This window comes from Numenius arquata, chromosome 6 (assembly GCF_964106895.1).
Source record: "Numenius arquata chromosome 6, bNumArq3.hap1.1, whole genome shotgun sequence".
Classification (NCBI taxonomy): Eukaryota; Metazoa; Chordata; class Aves; order Charadriiformes; family Scolopacidae; genus Numenius; species Numenius arquata.
Window position 1 is genome coordinate 44,195,865 of NC_133581.1, and position 25,900 is coordinate 44,221,764.

General features: G+C 39.0%; 1 protein-coding gene across 5 annotated transcripts in view; it reads left to right on the plus strand.

Moving 5' to 3' along the window:
- Positions 1–25,900, plus strand: part of NUMB (NUMB endocytic adaptor protein) — a 97,957-nt gene that overhangs the window by 64,104 nt on the left and 7,953 nt on the right. For 3 of the 5 annotated variants that reach the window (XM_074149149.1, XM_074149151.1, XM_074149147.1), the window contains 4 exons: positions 9,970–10,044; positions 20,978–21,052; positions 22,946–23,086; positions 24,551–24,752. In XM_074149149.1, coding sequence (XP_074005250.1) covers positions 9,970–10,044; positions 20,978–21,052; positions 22,946–23,086; positions 24,551–24,752 — 493 coding nt within the window. Of the gene's footprint in view, positions 1–9,969; positions 10,045–15,356; positions 15,390–20,977; positions 21,053–22,945; positions 23,087–24,550; positions 24,753–25,900 lie in introns of all 5 variants that reach the window. The other 2 variants (XM_074149148.1, XM_074149146.1) reach the window with 1 other exon arrangement.

Here is a 25,900-nt window from a genome sequence, read left to right on the forward strand (position 1 = left end):
TTTTCATTTGTCCTTATTCTTTATGGTCTGCCTTGCCCACTCTCTAAAAATCATCGGCCATAGTTCTTTGGAGCTCAAAGCTGAGTGGAAAGACTGGAGTCTGGCTTTTGCAGGGATGATGAAGATTTTACCTGTATGGCAGGTGAAGACCTGAGAATTGTTAACAAATGTCTCTACAGCTGTCTTTAAGGTTTTCTATATGAAAGTAAAATATGTGAAACTAATGTAGTAGCAGCCATGTTGAGGGCTGTGTTTCTTTTAATGCTTGCTATTTTAATTTAGGTAATACTCTTATTCTTTTTTTGACAATAGGCGACTAGTACAAATGCACAGTAGGGAACATTTGTGCTTGTTTCTCTTGTAAAAGAGAAAGATCATGAACATTTGATGGGCGAAAGAAATGTCACCCTCTTAAAGTAGTGTTAAGTTTGTGTGTGTTTTAGCTTCTTGCCTTTGGGCATTTATATTTTGCCTAGAGTTGGGGTGTGTGTGGAGTGCTAGCACAGATTTATCCTTTTTTAGATACTGCAGAACATGTGGAAGCACTTGAACGTCCTGTTGCAAATAGGATTTCATCCTGCCCCCGGGCTTCATTCTCTTAGTGTTGGAAGGGGGCTCCAGTACCTGCTCATTCATCGTGCTTTGAGGATGCTGTACTGCAAACAGATCCAATGTTGTTGAAAGGATTTCTATGTTGGCACGGTTCTCGATGCTGTTCCTGTGCTACATCCACAGATGATCATGTTAATTAAAGTCCGTAAGTGTGCTGTTGGATTTTGAGCAAGTCTGAATCATCTATGGATCATCTTCATTTTGGTAGAGAAGATGCTCTGTGGCAAAATTCCTTATACATTGTTGCTTTAAAATTGAGGGAAGTGGATTTGATGCACAGTTAGTTCTCTCCAGTGCTGTCCTTATAAATTCAGAGGTGGTGATAATCCTGGGCGCGTACTGTTACTTTTAGGCAATAACACTTTATTTTTTTTTTTGGTGTTGTTTAACAGTCTGTGTTTTTCCACTAGCTGGAGTGACTGTGTTGTATGTAACCAGCTACTGATTTTTCCTCAAGTCATCTTAGTGTGCGTAGGATGTATTTACAGATAGCTCTTCACTGTGTTGGAAATCTAACCACACTTGAGGTGGTAACCTGACACATCCAAAATAGGGCCTTGGGGTGGCTACTGACTTCCCTGCACTGCTCTCCTGCGTAAACGGCTTTGAGTCGACTAAAGTTGCCCTGGAAGAAGAGCCAGGATGCTGGAGCGTACGACTGAATGTGGTTTTTTTGCACTCCACTGCACCAGCAGAGAGACAGGTGCCTGTCTGTTGGCAAAGGTATGAAAAGGATGTTAAACTTGTGTTTAGACAAGTGTGACTTCCAAACCTTTGCTATTCCATTGCGAAGATAATAGTATCGCTCTCCTAACTTCTGTGGTGTGCAGACATGATACATTGCAGCTTTTATAGATTACTGAGTTGCCCTGGCACTGTTAGAGCTGCTGGAAAATCTGTGTAAAAGTATATTTTCAGGGGCAAATTCTCTTCTACTGTCCTAACAAACTGAAAAGTAATGACCGCGTTTCAGTAGTGAATCCTCTCTCTGAGGGGACAGAGCTTGCCAGATATATGTAATGTGTAAGGGACACAGACTGAGACATTATATTTAAATCTACAAAAGTAGATTATTGTAACAGACATTACAGCTGTGCTTATCAGTTCTATAGTTTATTTTTACACAATCTTTATACATTGCAATTACAAAAAGTGAAGTTCATTGACATACACACTTTCAAACTTGCTTTCTTGCTCCAGACACTACCTCACTGAGAACATGCAGCTGCTCTATGTTTTAATGACTAAAATATTTGACACTAGGGCTTCTTTTGTCTGAAATGCCTTTTCGAATGTCCCTCTGGGTAAGTAGTTTTTATTCATACAAATGCACTTTGGAGTAGCTGGCCTGAGAAATTTATATCAGAAAAATTAGGTCATTTCCCTCTACTTAAGAGAACTAAACAAATCAAACACTTGCAAGTTCTTGGGGGTTCTAACCAACTGGGCATGTTAAACAATATTAACAGCTGATTCCTACCTGTGGTTCTAGAAGACACAAAAGTCATGTGTATATTGGATTAATTAGTCTTATTCTTTCACTTTCATGTTTTTGGTGGTCAGTCTCTTTTGACCTTAATGTGCTGAAGGGTACTGTTGCCTATAGCCTGCAAGTTTACTCATGTATTTTATACCATTTATTCCAACTGGAAGACTGAAGATATCAGTGAAAAAGGTCCATGTTGTAGAGTAACAATCCACATTTATGTTTTTGAATTTGAAGTCCAGACTTTGCTGCTGAGTGCCTGGTGTCATGTGAATTAACCTTTCCACTGAATCTTGATTTCTGCATTAGTGTTGACAAATTAAAAATGTATGAACACAGTTGTACATTCACACATAAAAGAATTCACTTCTCAGAGTAAATACTCTTCAACTGTTTCCGATCTAGCCTTTGCTTTGGTGGGAGATGTTTGGAGGACACCATATTGCTCTGCATTCAAGCAGAGACAGAAGACAAGGGCACAACTCGTGCTGAGTCCTGTAGAGTATCCTCCCTGGGACCTGTGAGTGTTAGTTTTTATCCCCAGGTTCCCTGTGACCCGGCAGCGTGTAATGTCATTAGGCCGTACATGACCCTGCTGAAAATCAGTAGGAAACAGGCCATTTCTGTCACTTTATTGTGTGCTCTCACACCGCTCGTAACTGCCTAGTTGTCCTCTTTAGTTTTGGAATTTACATACTGAAATTTATTGCTTAATGTTTCTCATTTATAAATCTCATAATAGAAAGAACATCTCATTTATAATCAGTTTGTAAATACAGCTTGTATGTGATTCTGTTCCTCCAGATCAGGAAGACTGGTACCCAGCCCAGGTAACTGTGGCTTTTATTTTGTGTCTTAAATGCACTTCTAGTTTGAAATAACAGTAGCTGTGGAAGAGTTTAAAGACTTAAATGCTGAAGTGCCTTTAAATTAGGCATGTGATATTTTTGACTGTGAAAGCTTGAGATGCTTGAATAGTCTTTGGAAACTATGTTAAGTATTTTTAAGAAGTTAATGTGACAAATCTGCTGATTTCTGAAATGTTGCAAAGCCTTACACATTAAACACTACAAATCCCTACCTCTTAAGGCATGCATGATGTTAGCAGTGAACAATAACTATTCCTATTGAATGCGAACCCAGCAGCAAGCAAAGGTACATTTTTTAAATCCTAAAGCATTTGAGATCACAAGAAAAAAGCTTGAAGACAGCTAATAATAATAAAAGTATTGTGATTATAAAAGAAGGTGAGAGAGTTGCTTCAAATACATTCCTATGCATTTTTGTCATGATGAAAAGGAATGTAATGCAATCTCTCATCTTTAAACTTTTCACACTTGTGTCCAATCTTTAGCTTTATTTGAATAGCCTTGCAAACAAGAAGTTTTAAGTGAAGCTTCTTGCTCAGTTTTAAAACCCTCCTCTCTTTGGCCAAGGTCAAATTCATAAATTGTTTAGTAAACTTCAAATTGTTTTAAAGATACGACTATTAATGCTTAGAGCCATAAAAAAATGGTTTGAATGTCCTTGCAGAAATATTTCTTTTGAATGTAATTTACGTGTTGGAAATAAAAAACTTTTCATTGGGTTTTTAATTCTGGGTGTTTTGGTTTTTAAAATTAGGTTTTTAAAATTTTTAAAATTAGGTTTTAAAATTTTAAAATAAAAAAATTTAAAAAATGTGATTTCCAGTGTCACAAATGGAAGCTGAATTTTTTGCAGGACTTGAAGAAAAGCTACAATGTGCACCTGTGCAGTGTGTTTATAAAACTTTATGCTTTTCTTCTTTTTTTTTTAAAGAAAACTTTAAATTTACTCAATGCCGAATTCCTGGAAAAGTAGGAATTGCACATCTGAATGAACAATTGAAAACCTAAATGTAACACATGCACATGCATGAAGGGGTAAAGGAGTGAAGAGAAATAGTGGGCTTAAGCCTCATCAAGGGAAATTTAGGACAGGCACTAACAACAGCGGCTCAGCAAAGCTGCCTCCCTTCTAACGTAAGGCACGTAAGCTACAGAGTAGAAGGTCCTACCCTATTGATCTCCAGATACACAAATGTCATAATACTTGACGGCTGACTTCTCTGATGTAGATGTGGCAGTAGATCCTGCCTTGAGGCAAGTGCTGTCCTATATAACCCCCTGAGTTCCTGCTCTGCCTCATTTTAGGCATTTGTGAGAAGATGAAAAATACAGCATTTGTGTATGCTGTACTGAGCTTTGCTACTTCATCTTCAGTAGCCCTGAGGGGCAGTTTTTTATTCCCTCACAGTGTTGTTTCTGTTCACACTGACAATTATGATATGAGAACTGGTGAGTGAAATGCACAGTGTGGCGCTTAGGTGTGTGTGATGTGAAAAGACACAGAGAACTACTTGTATAGATACTGCTTTGTTTTTAGAGTTAGATTCTTTTGACCCACACTATTCATAGACACTTAGCAGTCATAGGCTGTTACAGCTCCTGTTTTGGGGGGTTTGACAGGTTGATGAGATGTTTTCATTTCTGGTGACTTAGGGAAACGGCAGAAGTTGGACCCTAAGGACATGTGCAGCATCGTAACTAACCTGTAGCTTTGACTAAGCAGAATTAAATTTATTTTGTTGTTTTGTGCTTAATCGTGGAGTTTGTCGTCTGTGCTTCTACAGCTCTGTCTAAGCAAACATCTGTTTCAAACCCATAAATTAAAAAAGCAGGAGCATGGGTGTGAAAGAGGAGAGAAATAGAGCATTGAACTTTGGAATGTAAATCTTACAGAAGTCGGTGGAAAAGCAGCTCAGCTTTAAGACGTATCCAGGCTTTCTGGATTTAAGCTTATGTCTAGTTTTAAGGCAGCGTTTCACTGTGAAACTGTGGAGCTCAGGCTTTATTCTTGAGCAATACCAATTCCAGAAGCGCATCTGCACACGCAGATGCCAAGTGGTCAGTCTTACTGTTACAAATAATACCCTAGTTCTAGAGAGAATAGTACTTACACAGAGGGAGAAAGAGGAATGTTGCTGCCTATAGGAAAAACACCAAGGAAACGGTGGTGTGTTTCTCTATGGCAGCTAGTTCCCTACCATGGGACACCCTGGCCAAGACTTCGAGTCAGCTCATTTCCTGTGTCCCTCTAGTTTCAAATGTAATCTGAAGAACCTAAACTGTTACTGCAAATAAAACAGCGCATGTGAACATCTGCTGTTAGAGAGGGAACTGCAGTGATTTGTGTGGCTGCGCCTCTTTGGAGGAGAGGCTGTAGAAGCGTATTACCAGGCTTGAGCAAACAAAACTGGCTCGTGTGAGTTGTCCAAGTGGAAGGAGTTCTGGTGAAGGATCTTTCTTTTTGCCAGCTGTTGTTGTTGAACTTTGGAAATTTGAAAACTGAGTCAGCCAAGTATTTGTGAAAGAAATAAAAACAAAGAAAGAAGATCAGGGCAGTATTTCTTGCGCTAGGACACGGATGGTAGATCTGTTTTGTTTCTGACCTGATGCATGAGCCCGTGCTGTTTTCTTAGAAGCAATTTCAATAGCGTATGTTTGGGAGAAGGCAGTAGGACAGCCTCACCAAAAACACTTGACAAAGTAACTTAAGTTGTTCATTTTTAGATGAAGTTGGAAAAAGTTTAAAATGTTGAAAAATAATAAAGTTTCTCAAGTTCTAATGATGTTTTGCTACCTGCCAGTTTAACTTGTTCCTGTGTTGATTACTTTCTGTTTGACTTGAGATTGATACTGAGCACCACCATCTGTAAAAGAGAACATAAAGCTCAGAGGTGAAGAGGGGAAAGTTTTTTTGTTTGGGGTTTTTTGGTTTGGTTTGGTTTTATTACTTGCTGTACCATCATGTCACTTTTTTTTTTTTTTCCTGAAAATGTTAATATAAGCAATACTTCTATTTAAAAATGTTTGTGTTAAGGGGTTCTCCAACAGCCCCTGAAAGTATTTTATTTGGACTACAGCTTTATTTTATGTTACCTTGTATATGGACTCTACCCACAAGGATTTTAGCTTTCTGTAAAAGCATCGGCGGTTAATTTCTGGTATAACGATTAAATCTCATACAGAACGTCTTATGGCTGAGAATTGCTGATGTCATGACTATCATTCACTGGTTGCTATGGAAATTAAGTAGGAATGCATTCAATATTAATACTGCATTCCTACTATGTGCACTTTCATGATGGAAAAGTACTCGTTTTCTCCAGGAGTGCCGGCTGCAGTGATGCTTGTGACAAGGAGCGTTCTTTGCAAATACGTCCAGGGTACCCCCTTCCTTACCCTTCTGCAAAGTCATCAGCCACCATGGCATGGCTTATGCAGTTTACATTGATTTTTGTGCACCCAGTAATTATGTGTCCCAGTCCTTGAGTGTGTTTGTGGTAATGTGGATTTGTGCCGTGATGGATTTGCACGAGTTGTTACTTACACAGGACAAGTCTCTGCCCAGGCACTTCACAGCGTCTTTCTTCTCCTTTTTGAAAGGGAAGTTCCTGTCAGAGATCCTGAAAGGTCGTGTATAGAAGTGTGGGACTTGTGTATGTGCTTTTTAAAGTGCTTTCCATGCAATCTCTTTCCTGTGGCGGGACAACAGATTTTGGTGGTGGTTTATTTTTGTTAAGCCCTTAATTCTGGTGTTTAATCTTCCATTTCAGGCTGTGAGGAGCAAACTATGTCTTAATCTAACTAGCAGCTGTATTTTCTTTCTCTATTAAATTTTGAAATGTCATTCATAAAATGCTGTTGCACTAATAAATTGAGCTAATATTTCAAATTTAAGGTTAGGTAGTGATATCATTGCAATTTAACACTTCTGATTAAAATGTAAGGGTACTAGAAAAAATCTCAGTCTTGAGCAGAGCTGCTTGCCAGGTTTCTTGAAGAAATATTTATGTCTTTGATTACTACCCATTGAAAGTCAGCTAACTATTGTAGCACTGCTTAAATACAGTAGCCACATATATCTACTCTCAGCCTGGTGGGGGAAAAAAGGTTTTAGAAATAAGCCTGAAGGCTTGAAAGGAGACCTGCTGCTTAAGGGACACTTGCCTAAAAAAAGAAGAGGACCGAGACCACAGCTTTCTGATTATGCAGTTGAAAGTTATTTGTACAAGAAGCCAACGGATTTTTTGAGTTTCTATCTATAAGGAATTAACACACCACCAGCCCACCCTAGAAAAAAATCCAGGAAGAATTTTGAAACTGGCTGTGAAATGTACAGGGCCACCAATACTGATAGTGATGAGCTTCTGGCTTCTGCAAAAATGGTGCAGTGGGAGGAACAAGTTTTTTTTTTATGAAGGGCTTAAAGTGTAAAGTGTAAGTGCAAACAAAGCACCTTTTGTCCTCTATATTATAAAGAAGTATTGTGTGACAGTGTAATTTCTTTTATAATTCAGAATTGATTGATGCTCAATGAGGTCTGTGGATTGTACCCTTTTGGTGTGGGTAGATGCACTTGATATGTGCAATAATGTCCCCATTCAGCTGGAGTGGAAGCAGCATTGAAAACCGGAGCTAAACTCGCTGTCTCCAGCAGCAGTGGCATGACTGATGGCTGAAAGTTGGAGCATGGGACTTGAATAGAGGTTTGGCAACACAGGGCAAAATGCTTGTCTGTTTTGGAGTGTGACATGAGGCAATATTTACCCTGCTCTGTTTCTCCCTTTTCCAAGCAAAAGGCAGGTTGCCAAGTGCAGAGACTGAGTGGTTTGGATCTTCAGTTGGGAACATTTTGCCTACACTGAGGTAAATGAGATGTGTAGGTAGCTCAGGAAATCCCGAAGTTGTCCTGTTTGTATGATACTTAATGGTCGTACAAACTCGATGGCTCATTCTGGCTGTCCTCTATAAACATCAGCTTTCTTCCTGTCTGTATTCCCCCCACTTATGAAAAGAAGTTGAGAAACTAAGTTACTAAACTCAAAACTTTCCCCTGACAAATATACACAACCACAGATTTCTGCATCTCTGGGACTTCCAGAGGAGTCATGGCAGAAGAAGGTCCATCTCCAGTAGTTGTTGGTATAAGTATGTACTTGCAGACGCATAGTAAATGCGTCTTTAGTTGTTAATTGTGTATTTTTTAGGACTAAAATTCTAGTTAGTGTGTGTTCTGGAGAAAGGAAGATCTTGCGCAAGTGTTCAGCAAGCTCAGCTGAGGGAGTACAGTTGCTGTTTTGGCAGCTCCAGCATTCGATGATAAGGCTTCAGCCTCACAGAGCTCATTTTGAAAAAGCTCTGAAGTGTCAGATCTCTTTTCTTTACCTTGTAGCTTCTATGCAGTTTATTTTTCAAGCTGTTCTCCAGCTGTGAGGGCTGGTTTAAATGAAATTCTTGCAGAATTGTTCCATACGGATTTACTGTGTTTTAAAAATGCTACATAGTGAGTTTTAATGTTAAAGCCCTCTTTTACTTAAGATCTTTTAAATCTTCCAGCAGTTTAATTATATGTAGGGTGATATGTAGTATCTCCTTTTTTGGAGCATCTTGCCTTGCATGAAAAAAACCCTCAACTTTCAAAATTTTATTAAATCTTTAAAAGCAGTCTTCATGTATCCATTTAGTTGAATCTGTTATATTATTCTGCTAGAGCTCTTCAATATGGTGCTACAGAGCGAAATCTTTTTCTAACCGTCTAGTTAAGTATGGTATCCTAATTAATGAAACAAACTGGGAGATTTCAGAAAACTCACGACAGAATATTCTCTGATTGAGTGGGACTTCTCAATAGATGATTAAACCTGGGTTTACTACTGCATTAAGTGACAAAAGTATTGATTCAGATATTTTAAACCCCTTTTTTCACTTTCTAGCTAGACTAGAATATAGATGCTGAATTGCATACAATTCTTACAATGCCATGTAAATTGGGGTAAGTTTCTTTGACCTATACCTCTTATTACGAAACATCAGGAAGCTGTTATTTAACAGTTTCTATGGTTTTCTACAAGAGTTAAGTACTCTGCATAAGGGTATAAATGTTTCTGAGAGAACATTTCCTTCCCCTATCAAAAAGAACTGTGATTGGAAAAGGTAGGGAGAAATTGGAAAACTTTGAGCTGGTTTTTTTCCCCCAGAATGTAAAATGAAACTAATCGCAGTACCCCGAGCACTACACTCCCATGTTATTTCTGGAAATTGCTTTCTCTATAGGCTAATACTGTTCTGGGTTATTAATTTAAAAGCTTTCAAAATTACAAGTTTCTATTCACTGTTGTTTTGTTGTTGTTTTTAAGTGCTGATAAGATGAATATACAGAAAACTGGTATTTTTAAAAAGTTTTTGTGAGAATAGTGAATGTTTCAGTGTCCACATAAGAGCTTGATGTTGTAATGAACTTAATACATTTTGGTTTACAATTATAAAGAAGGCGGGGGGGGGAGAGAAGGATTTTTTTCTGTTTGTAACATTGAAATTTCTTCTATTTGGACATGAACATCGAAATATATTTGGTTATCTTACTATATAGTATAATTCAGTTTTCGATACTAAAGATATTTATCATTGTTCAAAAATAATTTATTCACAGTCATTTCTATTGACTTAGAGTTTTCATGCTCTGCTACAAATAAAGTGACTAAAGCTCATCCTGAATAAGCAGGAAAATACAGTTCTACTTTTCCATTTCATTTTTTGTCCCCTGAATAAGAAGAGTCTGTCTTTCCCTCAAAATTTCTAGATGTCTAATGCCTTTCCACTGATGCGGGTGCCCCATATAACATACCAAGTCAAACCTCCAAGTACAGGTGGAAGGAAGGCTCGCAAAGTGCTGTTCGTGTCCCTCAGCTCAGCTGTACTGAGCCACGTTCAGAGATTGGATTTTTAAACCCAGCGAGTTTAAGGAGCTGCTATTAAGCTTTTCTCCCCCTACTCTCTTTCCTGCAGTACTTGGGACATGTCGAAGTGGATGAATCCAGAGGAATGCATATCTGTGAAGATGCTGTGAAGAGACTGAAATCTGTATGTATATTTGTTTCGTGAAAAAAGTTGGGTTTGGGGCTGTGAGCGTTACTGGAAAAGGCCCGAGTGGCAGCAGTGCCCCAGCAAAAGACTGAACTTTTGACCCGCGTTAGGAGAACAGTTGGCCGGTTTGAGAGCACTGCTGCAGTCAGGGGGACGTGCTAATCTGATGATGAGAGGGAGAGAGTTACAACTGTGCTTTCTACTTGCAGAAACTATTTGCAAAACAAATGTGTAAAAATCCTCTGTGACCTTTCAGGCTAAGTTGGTACCCACACGGGACTTCAACCATTGTTTTTAACAGTTCTTTCTCCCTCTCTTTCTCTCTCTTCCTCTCCCTCTCTCTCTCCCTCTGTTGCCTGCCACTTTAATAGTGACTTAATTCACCATTATTATACAAAATATTACTTGATTTAGGCTGCTTTTTTCTAATGCACTGCAACATCGTAGTCATGCATGAAATAATCTGGCTTGCATCTGCTCAGAGTGGCCTGAAGGCTGCCTAATTCTGATATGCCATGAAGTGGGCTGCTCTTAGTTTGGCTTCTGTGAACGTTTGCTCCTGTCAATGGCACTCGTTCAAAGCTCTTTGTGTTTTTGTGGCTCATTTGAAGAGGTCTTGTCATCTCTTTCCTGCAGTAATAGTATCACAAAATCCTGCAGAAACAGCAGACTCCAGAAGGGCAACGATCAGTCTATCAAGGAGCTGAGGCTAAAACAGCATTGAAGAGAACAGGAGGAGAAAGGGCATTAAAATTTGAAGTCTGAATGGAGGTAGAGAACTGCAATCCTTTTCATCATTTCTCTTATCTGTCTTAGTTACGTACATTCTTCAGTGGTGCCTCTAGTGGAAGAAACTCTTTTATTCTTCTAGCTCAGCAAAATTACTGATAGTACATCAAACACTTTTTCTGCACCTTTGCTAATTTAAGATTATCTGCCACTGGGCATCGCTTTTTTCCCCTCACCTAATGTGAGACCTCAAATGGCTTCCAACTAAACCTGTTCTTCCTTTCTTCCTAGCACGCAACAGAGGATTATAGGTTATCTTTTCTTCCTTCTGTTATGCTGTAAAGTTTCTGAATTGGTTTAGTGCTCTGATTAAAATCAAGTCTTTTCATTCTTTTCTCTCTCAGCTAATGTATAGCAACCTGTTAAAGCTGCATCCCATCTGTTCCTATTCAGTCCAACAGTGATTGGTGATTGATTTTTATTAAAAAGGGCCACACAAAATATAAATGAGTTTCTTTGTTCTGTGGATTTAGTTTATGTAGCTAAAAGTGCAAGTTCTGACCACATAATGAATTGCATCCATTTTTGTTCTATAAGAATACTTTCTCTTAGCACACCAAATAACGTTGCAGCATCTACTTTATGCAACTGCTCTCATTGTGTTCTCTGGGGAGCTATCCTGTGAGGGATTTGTTCTCTAGGTTGTTTTTTTCATAAACTTTAAGCCCACAAGTCAGTTAAGTGTAGCTAAGCTTATAAATAATGAGACACAGTAAAAGCGTAACGCCCAGTTTCTTCTGGAATCTGGATAATTCCAGGATTGTGATTCTTGATTACCGGAATCATTGATTCATATGTCAGACTTCGACATCTAGCTTTTACAGTGCATTCTCTGGAAGTAAATAATTTCATTTCCCTATTCTGTGCTGGTCATTATTTCAAATTGTGAGTGGCATCAACTTACCTGTTCTCATAAATTCAACATTTTTCTTCAGATAACTTTGATTTCTTCTGCTGTTTGAAGTTTTTTGATAAATTAGACCCAAGTGCATGGCTCTTGGCGATTTGCATCGTCTCTTGTCAGAGTTGGAAGTTGAGAAGCAGAGGAGAAATTCTCATTGGGCCCCAAGATGAAGATTCTGGTTACTGGAACTACTCTGTGAGCTTTGGTTGCTTAGGCTCCATCAGATCCCAGGTTCCTTTGGAGCTGCTCACTGCAATTCAACCCCTGCCCCCCCCACCCCAGCACGTAGGTTTTAAACTTGAGGGCACATCTTTACGCCTCTACTATTACTGAAAGCTCTTTTCTGTACAATATGCTCTCTTAATTATCAAAAGCCAAGCCACGGGATGATGTTTCAGCATGGAAGGAATGTGATAAGAAAACAGTTGTTCTTTTGGAAGTCGCTTGCTTTCACAGCGCTTGGTTATTTTGATGGGCTTTCTTTTGGTCTTGAAAGAATTACAGGTTTGAGCTGCAGTGCTCAAACTCAAAGACTAGCTTCAGGGAAACTGGGCTTCACTTCATGTGGTTAAACTGCATCAAAATATACGTGGCTTATTTTAATCTTTACTGTTTTCTTTGCAGATGATGTGTAGGTTTTATAAACCAAATCCAGTCAATAAATAATAGTTCTGTTCTCTGAGATAGAATTGTTGAATTCTTGTATCTTACAGTTTCTAAAAATCAAGTTTTCTCTGTCTTTACTTATTTTAATAGATTATTTTTTTTCTCTGAATTCTTGTTCTTCACTAGTAGGCAATTCATTTGGGGAACCAAAGTCTGTTCTTTTTTAGGGTTGACTACTGGACTTCAAAATATTTTACGGAATTTGTCAAGAGTATAGAACAGTGTTAATCTTGGTTGTAGGAACAGCTGAATTTCTGTTTGGCTTTTGAAAGAAAAGAGGCAAACAAATCTTTCCGTCTCTCTTTTTGGGAAATAACCTTATAGGGGTTTTTTATTACCTGCTTGTTTAATGTGGCGTAATTGGTTTTGAGCATTGCATCTTGCAGAACTTGAAACCAGACGATGGTGACCATTTTATTCAGGCATTGCTTAATTGACAACTGAGTAAAAGCAGCCACTTTTAGCTAGAGAATCCCTCATCCATACTGTATTCTGTTGTTAGATTTTTATAGCTCTGAAATTGCACACCAACACTACTATAACGTGCAGTCTATAATATTGCTTAGAATGAATGAAGACAAACTTTAGTTGTGTCCCTATTTTCTGTCTAATGAAACAGCACCACGGTCTCATTAATAGATCAGAAACCCGTGTATTCAGCTATCAGTCTATTATTAACAGGGGTTTATATTACCAGTGGAGCTTGCATTTTCCCTTTAGTAGTAGGAAGTTACCAATATAGCTTACATTTTTCCCTTAGTAGGGATATATTACTAACTGTGTATACATTTCATATCTGGTAGGATCCTTGTATTTGGCTCTAAATGGTTTCTTCAGAACCATTTCACTGTATTTAAAATATTTGGTGCAAAGTGGAAAATCACTTCGTAAGGGCCTTCTAAGTGTATTTGACTCGGGTACGGGACCATCATATAAAGACAGAAGTTTACTCTCTCTCATGTCATGTTTCAATTTTAAATCAGCTTTAGTGTGTAGTATTGGTTTCTAACTTGCCACTTTTTGTTTTAAATGATGAATTTGTTTTAATATATGTTCTTGTTTTAGCAGGTAAAGAGACATAATTTAATATTTTAAAACATGCATTAGTTATCTCTAAACTACATTAACTTAGTGTTGTTTAAAACCCATTTTGCATGATGCCTTTTCCATTAACCTTGTCTAGTTTATTTAAAAAAATCTTGTTTAACAAGCGTTTTGCTGAGAGCAAAATTAACCATCACCTAAAAATGAGGTAGCTTCTGGTGAATCTTTAGCTTTTGCTATCTTTAAAAAGCTGTTATTTAGTGTAATGCAATAGTCATTGCTCAACTTGGCAGCAGCATCCAACCCCTTCTCATTATGTACACAACACTGTGATTAATCCATTAGTTCCCCTCCTAGTGTTCAGCATATCCTGTCCAAATACATAACCATTCCTGCCTCTAAAAATTGTTAAGCTCTTCAGCTGACTGTACTTAGAGATGTTCTTTATACAGTGTCTGAGTCGACATAAATATGTTAGAGATACTCAGTTAAATGCAGTGTGGAAGGATGTCAGGCAGAGCCACGCAGCAACACAAGTCAGGAAATACGAAGTCAAGATTGACACTCCCTTCTTAACTTTGTGTTTCCTGGCTTTTGTTGGCTTGCGTCAGAACCATAGCTTTGTTTTAAATATAACCTTGTTTATCAATCAATTCTCCAGACGCTGCCTGGGGATATTTGTAATAATATTTTTAATACAGTATTGTTATAAACGATCAACAAGTTGGAATTACACGGGGTTAATTTGGGGTCAGGGGCTGTCACAAAGATGCTCTCTGTCTCATCTGCAATTTTCCACCTCCTCCTCGTTCCCGCTATTCCATAGCTTTCTTACAAGCGAGGGGATTTGGAAGGATAGCGGGAGCAGCACTGTGCTTCACGCCAGCTTCCCTCAAACGTGGAGCTGGGTGGTGGCTGTGATCAGAGAGCCTGGAGAAGGGTTCTCTCAGGAGATCAGTTTAGATCTTGCAGTTTTCTTTTCACGGTCTGGTAACAAAATAAAGCCTGTAAACTAAACTGCATGCAAATATGCTTAAAATTGTGTGCTGCCTTTTTCCTTAATGTGAATTGGGCAATCGGTATAATTGCTTCCAGGCTGAAGAAATTTAGGAAGTTGTGGTTCATCTCTTGGTATCTTCGCGCTTGCCTGACTGTTGCTGTCTGAGCGGACCTTAAAGGGGTCTTGTTCAGCCTATCAACTCAGCGTTGTAGAATTAATATCTAGTATTTGTGTAAATATTGTATAAAGCCTTGGAAGGCTTTAGAGAGAGTGAAAGAGGAAGGGATCACATTTGCATTTTAGTTGTACCACAAGGTAAGATGAAATTCCTCACTGTTCAGAGAACACTGCATAAGATGTGAAGTGTGAGAGTAGCACATAAACCAAAGCAACAAATTAATGGAATAAAATGAAGCAGTGTTTAGCCCTGCTTTATACGTGCTTCTCCAGCTTACAAAGCATTTGCTTTGGGAAAGAGTGATCAACAGAGAGCAAACTTGACTGTAATTCTGGAGTTAGAACTTTGCATTTCACAAGAGCCCATACAGTATTTTAATTGTTTGACCACTATGTCTGCTGCCAAGTTTGGTTTATAACCTAACTAAAAGGGACTAAACATGGGAGAGTGAAAATAAAGTAACCACTTTGCATGAAATTGGGGCTGAGGTTCTCTTCTTTCCACCAATTTCAGGGCAATAGCTTGTTAGAATTGTGTGCGTGCCCTTTGATCTGCATTTTCTTGGGATTATTTTCACATTTGCCTGTCGCACCTTCTCATGGATAACTCTAAAACCCCCTTCCTTTCCCTCCAAACCCTATTCTTGTGTGTGCTTGTTGGTTTGAAAACCTGGGACATTTTAGCTACCTACAGTAATAGCGCTCGACTTGTCCCCCCTGTTCCTCCAGGAAAGGAAGTTCTTCAAAGGCTTCTTTGGAAAAGTAAGTTTAATGCCTCGTTTGTGCTTGCACTATAAGGAGTTACATCCCTGGTATAGCACTGCCATAAAATCAGGGTGTTGAGAGTCCCCTAATCCATTTCACAATATTTGCTTCTAAAACAGACTTGGAAATATATTGATCAAACAATATGGTTTAAAAAGCAACCTGAAACAGAAACTTAAATCTGTATGGACTGTATTGGAAATCCAGTGTTCTGAAGTGATTTGGTCTTCATGGAAAAAAAAAAGTGAATTTTCCTTTTTAAACCCTTAAACTCATGTGGGCCTACATCACCTGGGCAAACACCTAGAGGACTTGGGGTCTGTGCTTCATGATCGGCATTGACCACCACACATTGACCCAAATGTTAGCACCGGGAGAAAGCAGTGTGCCTGCACATACCATCTCTTATTCCTTTCTTTTTTGACCACAGTCCTATTTCAGACATATATGAAGATTAGACCAGGCATTTACCTCCTGTGTTTTTCTAATTGCAACTCAAGTGTATAACTGAAAAATTCACTACTTATATCATTGCTCTTGTTTTCATGAGGACAGTGTCTTAGATGCGAAGAGAAGCATCTCTTTGACCTTATTACGAATGTGCCGTCCTGGCGGCTGGCTGGTTTTATTCCTGCTGTCTACCTCTCTGCAAGGTGGTGCGTGTAGACCTCTGAAAGAGCTCTCTCTCTCTTTTACCTCTCATCTGTTCCCTACCTCTGCATTTAAAATTCCTGTAAAACATTTTAATTTAGTTTTCGTATAGAGTTAATCTAAGATAATGGCTTCTGAACTATCTTGTTATAAAATGAACCTTGGCTCAAATAGAAATGAACAGATTTGTTACTTCTGCACATACAAAAATCTTCTGGAGCAAATTTGGTCACAGATTTGTTTTGGCTTTACTTGGGAGTAAATCAAGTTTTTTTTTCACCTTTCACTCAGGTAGTGATGCGTGTCGCAGAGGGACAGCTGTTTCCCCAATTCAGGTTTCTTCCTATGAACTGGGAAAGCACACATCTAAAGTGTCGTGATAGTGAATAGCCAAAGTACTGTAGGTGGGAGATCTGTCACAGTAATCGCATCATTCCTACAGGTGAACAAAATTTAAGAGCTGGAATCTACAAAGAATGAAATACTTCTTTACAATCTAAAATGCTAACTACTTAACAATTTGTTTAAAACAAACACAGAGAAAAAACCCTACCTCATCCTCATAAGATATGTTAGATTTCTTTCTGCTTGCTGGTATCAACTTATGTTAGGATGCATAAGAAAGTAAAGATGTAAAAGGACAGAACTTTACATGGTACTTAAAATCTGTCTTTGACTTTTTTAGTTATCTATTAAATGTGCCAGCTTCCCCATTACATCTTAGTAGCTTTTTTAATCAACTCCAGTACTTTGCCACAGCCTTGTAGATTTGCTTGGCCTTTTATTGTAATATCTTGCCAAAGAGGGACCTACTTCTACTTCAGCCTGTGAAGTTGTATTAGTTAGCACTGAAAGCACTTAAATCCATAGATATCCCCACAGTGTCAGTGCCTTTATTACAGCTTTGGCCTGCAACGACAGGCCAAATCTAGGGGAAAAACTGCAAAAAAAAAAAAAAGGACAGCTGTTCTCCCTCTAATATTTGAGAAATACTAATAACTCTAGTATCTTTTGGCTGTCTTATCTAGAATTTTTCCACAGATGCCTTGCATGGGGATTAATATAATATTCCAAACTGCAGAGCTGCTTAAAACACCCTACCAGCTTTCAAAAAGTCAGTCTAGACAGGTTTGCTTCTTTCCCTGTCCATATTTTCTCCCCTAAAAGGTAAATCTAATGGATTTCTGTCTGGAAATGTTCAAGTGTTCAGTACTGAAAATACCCTCTTTTCAGCGTTAAGTAAAAATGAGTCTGTTGATAGCTCCAGGTGAGGCTTCTGCAGTTTTATTTTATGTAATGTATGCAATGTAACTGTCTTTTTAGGGAGCTCTTCATATTTTAAAATTTAAGCTTTTCTGTTGTAATGAATAGTATTACAGATCCAGCGATATTTCTCATGTTTTGCTTCCATCGAGTGCAGTTATTTCTCATTATGCAATGCTTTATACAGAGTCTGAAATGAAAGATTTTATTTTTATATACCTTAGGCTCCAGATATATCAGCTGTTTGTAAGTCCCAGGACAGAATAAAATAGGCAGAAAGACTAGAAACAATTTACAAGTATTTAAAAAATGCCTTATTGGGCAACTTTAATTCTGCTCTGGTATCCTTAAAACTTTATTTTCCAGCTTAAAATATAGGTCCTTATTATCTGCACTTTCCTATCAGCTCTAACAGTTAAATTATCATGACCTGCACTGTTGATTAGGAAATCACAGTGCATGGAAATGCACATACTGAAATGTGCATTTCAGATTTAGTCCATTTCCTTTTTACTTTTGTTTTTGTGGATGCCCATCTCTGTCGGAGAGGTTTCCCTTGTACCCAGCCCACAGTGGTTCTGCTTTGTCTTCGGACCTTGTTGCCTGTGCCTCACCCACCCTCCTGGAGACCTCTGAGGGCTCTGAAATCAGTCCAGATAACGAATCTCGCACTGGAGCAGGTTACTGATCTCCGAAGAAATGCTGAGCAGCCAGGTTTCTGTTGGGGGTGACTCAGCACTGACAAATCAGACTCCGGGGAGTCGGTGCCACACGCGGCTCCTCCAGCAATCCTGTCATCCAAAAGCTCTTGAATATGAAGACAAGCTGTTGGTCTGGATGTCTAGACGAGTCCCTCTGTAGCAACATTTAAGACCACACTGTTCCAGTAGATATTGACCATTTGCTTTAAATACATTTGTTTGGAGTCACCTATACCTTTCAGTGTTCCTGCACTGGAGTTTGCTTCTCATGCACTATCTTGCTTCTGGTCTGATCTTTGTCCAGTGGGTGCCAAGAGGGCAAATGCTCATATCTGCTTTGTAATCACAGTATACTTGGCAATATCGCACCCATTACAGAGTAGTACTTTGATCTGTATAGCCAACATGAACTGATTTGGAGAAGTATGCTTCTTTATACATCACTTGTAGACACAGATAAGCTGAGGATTCAGTAGATGGGAAAATCATATGTAGCCCAACAGTAGTAGCTGTGGGTTTGGGGTATAGACTGTAAGGACTTAGCCCTTCTAAGCGCTGCATCGACCATAAATCTAGAAAAAGGAATTGGGAGATAAAATTGTGTTTTCTTTTTCTCTTAGTGTAGCCAACCCATGTTTGGTTATCTTGCATAAGGAGCTTTATGTTTCCAGTGGGAGAGGAGGACTTAGCCCTTTAGGCTTTTCATTTTATTCTGAGAAACATGAAGTTCTATGTCTTAGCTATTTCTAAATCCTCATTTGTTAAAATAGCAGGTGAGGAGTAGCTCTGCTGAAGATCAGTACTGCTTTATGAAGTACCCAGCTCAGTTAAACTTGTCTTGTTTAATACAAACTTCAGGAACTGTTCACTCTTTCTGCAGAAACAAGGTTTTTATTGTTTGCTGGGGAAAGACATGGATCTCAGTCTCTAATGATGGTAACCTAAACCAAACAGTTACCTGCAGGCATTGTCTTATCTTGATTGCTTGTGTTTGCTTGGAATAGAGATTTTAAGACTATTAACAGCTTATAGGAAACTGGTACTCCTTTTTAAAACAGTTCAAGGAGACAGACCTCTACAAACCACTTGTTTTGGGGATTAATAAGGACTTTAACGCTATGGAAGCTGGCTGAGCATTGAAAATACAGACTATATTTTGTGGGTATCAATATTTACTGCCTTCAACACCAAAACTTATAAGTGACTTTTACATGCTGCAATACTTTTTTTTTTTTTTTTTTTTTTTTTTTACATGTATGATGGTAAATTTAATTAGATCTTCCTTTGTGAATTATACTTTTTCCATTAAGGAATTCCAGAATCTGACAGTTTTACTTTAAACCTTCTCTGGGATATCCAGCAAGCTGAGGGGCATTTAGAAACTTGCCTCTGTAAGCAATTCTCCAGAGCTTGCTTTCATGCTGTGCTTATTTTCTCTCTTTTCTCTTTTAATCACTCTTCCGTACAAGTCAGTGCCATTCTCTGTTCTCACCAAGCTTTTTGAAAATGCTCGGGTTGTCATTGCTGCTTCCGAAATTGGGACAGTTCCTCCCCCAAAACAAACAGAAGTCCTGCCAGGCCCTTTTTCTTCACAGTTACTGCTTTCTCTGAGAATGAAACCAATGTGAAATAACAGGAGACTTCTCGCTCCAAGATATTTCATCCTTGCAGCGTTAAAAATGACGTTGCAGACTTGGAAGATGTGGTACCTTATACCAGAATGTGTCCTTGCTCCATTACGTGCCATATAAATATAGATTACATACATCTGCAATGAACTATTAAAAAAAAAATATATAAAATAGTTGCAATTCTTGCATGAAGCCATTAGCCGATAGCCCCTCATCTTGTTTTGTTGTTGTTGCTGTCTTCACTCCCCGCGGTGGTCTGTGCCGGGTGCCATCAGCAGCCACAAACTATGTAAACCCAGTGCTTCAAAAAAAGTTATAGGAAGAATAGTTTATTAGCTGGCTTAAAGTATGGGGCTTGGGAATTAAAGCAGCACTTAAAAAAAAAAAAAAGATTATTTCGCTAGTAGTATTGCTCTGTAACAACCAGTAAAATGATGTTGACATCTTGTACCTATTTTCTGTTCAATTAATTACTTTCCGAAGAATATTGTGTCAATTGTTTATACTGTTTTCTGTAACTTTCCCTTAAAAAGTAAACAGTCTAGAAGGAATCTGTAGTTTAAACGGCTCCGGAAGACTTCCTGTGTTTCCCACTTTTACTTACCCTCAGCTTGTGGCAGCTCAAAGTTCCCACAGTCGGACCTTGGCTGAAAGCCAGGCGGCTCCTGGGCTGCCCGGCCCTGTCGCACACCGCTGCTTTCAGCACACCAAATGGTTAAGAAACTCTATTTTTCTGCTTCTCTTCCAAAATGTGACAGTTAGCTCTTAATAAATTAGTGAAACATGTCTGGATGATTGATCTTATCAATTAAGCTCGTAACACAATAACTGATGATTTTTTGGGTGCTTTTAACACTCACTGGTTTAAGGTGATGCCATGATTCTGCCATGCGGCTATTGGGGCAGAGGGTAGGGCTGGTGGAAATATCAGGTAAGAATTTTCCTATGTTTAAACTTGTGCTAAAGAAGCTACCCGTGGTGTAACTCCTTATGAATTAGTGTTTTCTGACTCTTTAGTGGAATTCTTCACCCACCTGGTCAGTCTTGAATTCTTTACTGTCAGTGGACGTACACCCTGTTTTTGCCTCCACCCGTCCTTTGCCCTCTCCCCGTCCCCACGACGTGCTGTTTCTGGAATACTGGCTTTGGCTTGGTTCTCTGAATGTTTTGCAACTTGGACTGAGTATCTGGCTTTGGGCACCCTACTGACCGTGGACTTCATCTACACTTACTGTTATGGTTCTTGGAAAGGGGAGGCGGGTGGCAGCCTGATGCTGTTGGCATAAAACCGTTCTTTTTTTCTTTCCTTTTTTTTTTTTTTTTTGTCTTTTTTTGAAAGTCTGGGAAGAAAGCCGTTAAAGCAGTCCTGTGGGTTTCAGCGGATGGACTCCGAGTTGTAGATGAGAAAACAAAGGTTAGATTTCCCTGGAAAAAAGTTCTTAATCTTTCTATAATAATGTATGTGCTATAACTTTAAATGAACACCAATCTTTATGTTGTTGCAAATGTTGGCATTTGAAAGGAAGACTGAAGTATATGATTACTTTAATCATTTCGGGCTTTGTAAACACATGTATGCTTGCTAATTTTTTTTCCCCAGTTAATTCCACACTACTCTCATGACACATTTCATAAAATGTGTCAGGTAGCACAAGCTTGAGCTATTTTTTTGTTGCATTTACCAGAAGAACCCTTTTTTTCCGGATGAGCTCTGTTGGTGTTGAACCAGGAGAGTCCCTTGGCTTTGTTCTGCCTCACTGCAGAAGGCTGCCATAATAAGACACGAGCAAACTCATGTTAATCAATATAATTCTCAGTGCATCCAAATCCCGGAATGGGTCTGAATGAACAAGAGCTAGCTTCCAAAAATGTAACGGACACAGTAAATGAAATAGAGGGGTTATGCCTTCAGACTCAAGCTAAATAGTAACTGAGTATCAAATTCGATAATTTCGAATTCTAATGGCTAAGCTGTGGTTGTGAAGTGGAAGACTAATGTATTCGTGGCATCCTTCTAGGTTGTTTTAATTTTTTTTTTTTATTGTGAAATAGCACAGTATGTAGCACCAAGCCGCCTGTGTGCAAGTAATAGCAAGTGATTCTTGGTTTTATCTAGATGTGGGCAATTAGAAAGAAGAGCTTTAGACTTGCCTCTATAAGCGTATTAGTATTTTAAAAGATGGCATGGCTATCGGAACATTTTTTACTCTCATTAGTCTGAAATTAATTCATTTTATATTCATGTCATTTAAGCCGTTGTCAACCTAAAAGATGATTTCTGCAAGCCAACACTGAGAAGCAGGGAGAGGTAACTCGTATCCCTCTGCGGTACAACTGCCAGTCAGATACCTGCTCTGTGGCCAGACTTCTCTGGGGCTGCTGTTGTGTTATCGTTCATGAGGGCTAAAGTTACTGTCTCTTAACAGTTCAGTTTCTAATACAAACATACTTACGTAGGTGAATTCAGTCTACTGATTGCCTCGTTTAAAAATAATAATACATGTGTTATTTTTAGAAATGTTACTGTGTAACATATGTAATATTTTAAAATTGAATTTTAATAAGTTATGCAGACCCTGGAGGAAATTAAAAGTATAGGACTTAAAAAGAGAATATACTATTGCCTCCTGGTGGTTGATGACATTAGCACAGGTGCCAAGTACTAACCACCAACTAAAAGGAACAATTTTGAAAAAAAAAATTGAAAAAATAATTTTTAATGAAGGTAGCATAGTTGTGAAACTATACCGTTTCCTTTTTAGAAACACCCCTCCCATCAACCTACGGGAACAAATCAGGGCCGTTTGGTACTACCAGCGCTGCTGGTGCTTTGCCATTGCATCCCTCTTAGCTAATTGGCAGATTAGCTTTTGCTTTTTGTGCAGCAGCTGCTAGACCTTTTCACACTTGCAGACCTCTCCCGTAAGTTTCAGCGTTGTGGTTTAACCACAGTAAAGATTGTTTTGATTGCAAGACTACTGGGGCTGCTGTGAACACCAAATAAAACAGAACTGTGAGCTCCATAGTCTAGAGGAGAGATCTTAGGAGTTGTTTGTCCCTCTAGATTCTTAAGTGGTGCTTCTTCCAAAAGTGGCTGGTGGAAAATATCATCTGTCCTTTTTGTTTCATACTGGGAATAGATTCTGAGTGGTGAATTCATTGACAGATAATTACAGCCACATGAGGTTATCTTCTTGTTAGTATAACTTGTCTTCTTGCAGTTAACACTGAAAATGAGTTGTTCGAGTGTTTTTCCATGTTTCCTCACATTTCTTTTATTGTGGGGGTGGGGATTTTTTCCCTCTAGGATCTTATAGTTGATCAGACAATAGAGAAGGTTTCTTTCTGCGCACCAGACAGGAACTTTGACCGGGCATTCTCATACATCTGTCGAGATGGCACGACGAGACGCTGGATTTGCCACTGCTTTATGGCTGTAAAAGACACGGTAAGTTTAATATGGTGTGTATCCAACTCTTCTAGCTGGAAGTTAGGATTGGAAAAATTAACTACCTAGAATACTGCAATATGTTTTGACTTCAGCTAAAATATCTTTATAATCTGAATTATTTGCCATCCCTCTGTGGTGTCGTCTTGTGGAGAGAAATGGTGCCCAGCGTGTGTATAAATGGAATGCAGTCAGCCTCAGATATCTCTAGCAGAAGGGAACTACTCTTCTAAAAATAGACAGAAGATATTCTCATCTGAAAATGTATACAGCCAAAAACTGAAACAGCAATGACAGTTTTTCCAGGATAAAATCATAGTGAGTAAATACAGACTGGTTATGAATGCAGCCTCTTGTATGTGAATGTTATCTTGAATGGAAAGTCATCTGAATGTTAAGAGATGAAGCTAAACTGAATTAAATTAGCATCCTGTTTGCTTCTAAATGATAGAGATTTTTCCAGTAGAAGGTTTGAAAGTAAGTTACCTCTATCAGTCTCTTGCTGCGTAACTCTTGCTGTGTAAACTTATTTAACTCCCTGATGTGGCCTTTTCCTCTTTCTGCTTTGTGTTGAATCTCGCCTGTATTATACAAAGCGCTTGAGACCTCATGCAAATTCATTGTGTGAACCCCACATAGCTGCATGTTCAGAGCAATTGTACTCCACGATTTATCATTTTTCTTTAAAGAGAAATTCCCGGTTAAACTTATGTTAGAGCTGGAGCATTTCTGCTTTCCTCTGTGAATAACGGGTCAATTCACTTACTGATTGTAACAGCTGGGTTGAGGTACTGGTAGTAATAGCACCTCTGACTCGGGTGTAGCCGCCGCGTCAGCTGGATGCTGGACTCCCTCCGACTTGAATTCCCTTTCCTTATTGCAGTTACGGGACAGTGGATCCTTGTGAGCTCACTGGTTAATAACGGAAGTGCTTTTCAGAAGGCACTCTTAATACTAACTTGTGCAGTTGGTCAGGGCCAGTAGGAGGTGTAAGTAATCGCCATTGTACTTTTAATTTTCATGCTTGCACACAACTGTAGTGTCTCCCTGAGCCCTCTGTAAACTTTCTCCTTCTGAGAATAGCACTTATCTGTCCTTCAGGACTTACACCTGCTTAAGACGTCTTCACAAGCGTTTCTTTGTGCACGAACATATCCAGAGGCAAGGGATCCGTGCAGGCACGTTATCGCACCAGCATCCTGGTAGCAGTTGAACTAAAGAGATACCCGACAATCTCTTTCATTTCTGGGTGGCCTTCTTGAACACTGCTTGTGCATTAGCAGTTGGGAGTCTTTATGTACCGGGTTTAATTTTAGAGCCGTACAAAAGGTGGCCAATTACAGTAGTTCTCTTTAATGCCTTAATTAGATTCCTCTTGTGAAGGCAGGCTATCACTTTGCCATGCTTGAAGCACATGTATGTTTCTGTTCCAGTTACTGTATGACGCAGTGTTGTCTTGTACAGGGGGAAAGGTTGAGTCATGCCGTGGGCTGTGCGTTCGCAGCGTGCCTGGAGCGAAAGCAGAAGCGGGAGAAGGAGTGTGGAGTGACTGCCACCTTTGATGCCAGCAGAACCACATTCACTAGAGAAGGGTCATTCAGGGTCACTACAGCTACTGAACAAGCAGAGAGAGAGGAAATTATGAGACAGATGCCGGATGCTAAAGGTAGGGGCTGCAACTTACATCATCATCCAGAGCGAGCAAAACCAGCGCTGAGGTGAATCGGAGCCTGTGCAAGGATTGAGGCTTAACGTCCTTGCCCCATTCCGTCTCTTGAACTTTACTATGTCATAAATATGTCAATATTATCATGTTCCCTGATGCTTGTCACTTCATAAGATGAAAATGCTCCCAGATTCACTCATAGCGCATTTCCCCACATCTCCTCTAGAAAAAGTACAGGTGGCTTCATACGCGAAAGCTGCTCCTGCTTTGTGTTGTCAGCCTGCTTTGTGGCAGGGATCACTGTAGGTATACCGGACTAAAAGGCCTTATTAGAAAAAGTTATAAAAATATAACAAGTTTGGCAGACATGAAGTAATCCTCTTTCTAGTCTAAAGCTTATGGTAAATAAACAGAAAACTATAGGCATTTTTCTTAGAAAATAATGTATTTTTATTTTTAAGGTAGGTTACAACATGTATGTATAGAGTTGTATTGCATGAGGAAAGAACAGATCAATCACAGTGGGCTTTCTAAAAAAACCAAACCAAAACAACAACTCCCAATAAAACACGTAAGTGTTGCACTGTTAATTACATTCAAAACCAGTAACTAACTGATTTGAGGGGAGTTAGTTTTTACACCTTAGCCATTTAAAATGCCATTTAATGTGTTATGAAATTCAAGTGAAAGTAGAACTTCTTAACCCAGTTTTATTACAAGTAGTGGAGTTCTACAACTAATAAAAAATAAGTGTTACAAATATTGTTCATAGCCCTCTTTCCAGTGGAGCTGAACTTTTGTTTCAGAGGGTTCCACGGCAAGTTTTATGCTGCCACTCGATTGCAAAACTTTAATCTTCGTTTTCATCATCCATCTGCTTGTTCCCATACGTTAGTTATAGAATGTGCTAAATGAAGCTTAAACACAAGGTCTTTGTTACTGGAGGGCATGAGTCAAAGTCTTGACTCAATGAAGGTGTGTGAAATCCTTTCCAAGAAAGACTGATTAGAAAAGTTTCACTTGAACGAGCAGCTGCAACTCATGGGTACTGAAGCTTGCAAGACAACATAATTAGTTGCTCCTACCATTCCAACTCCTCAGAAATCTCTAGTGTGACTCCTCTCTTACCGGACTTCTAGTTATTCTGT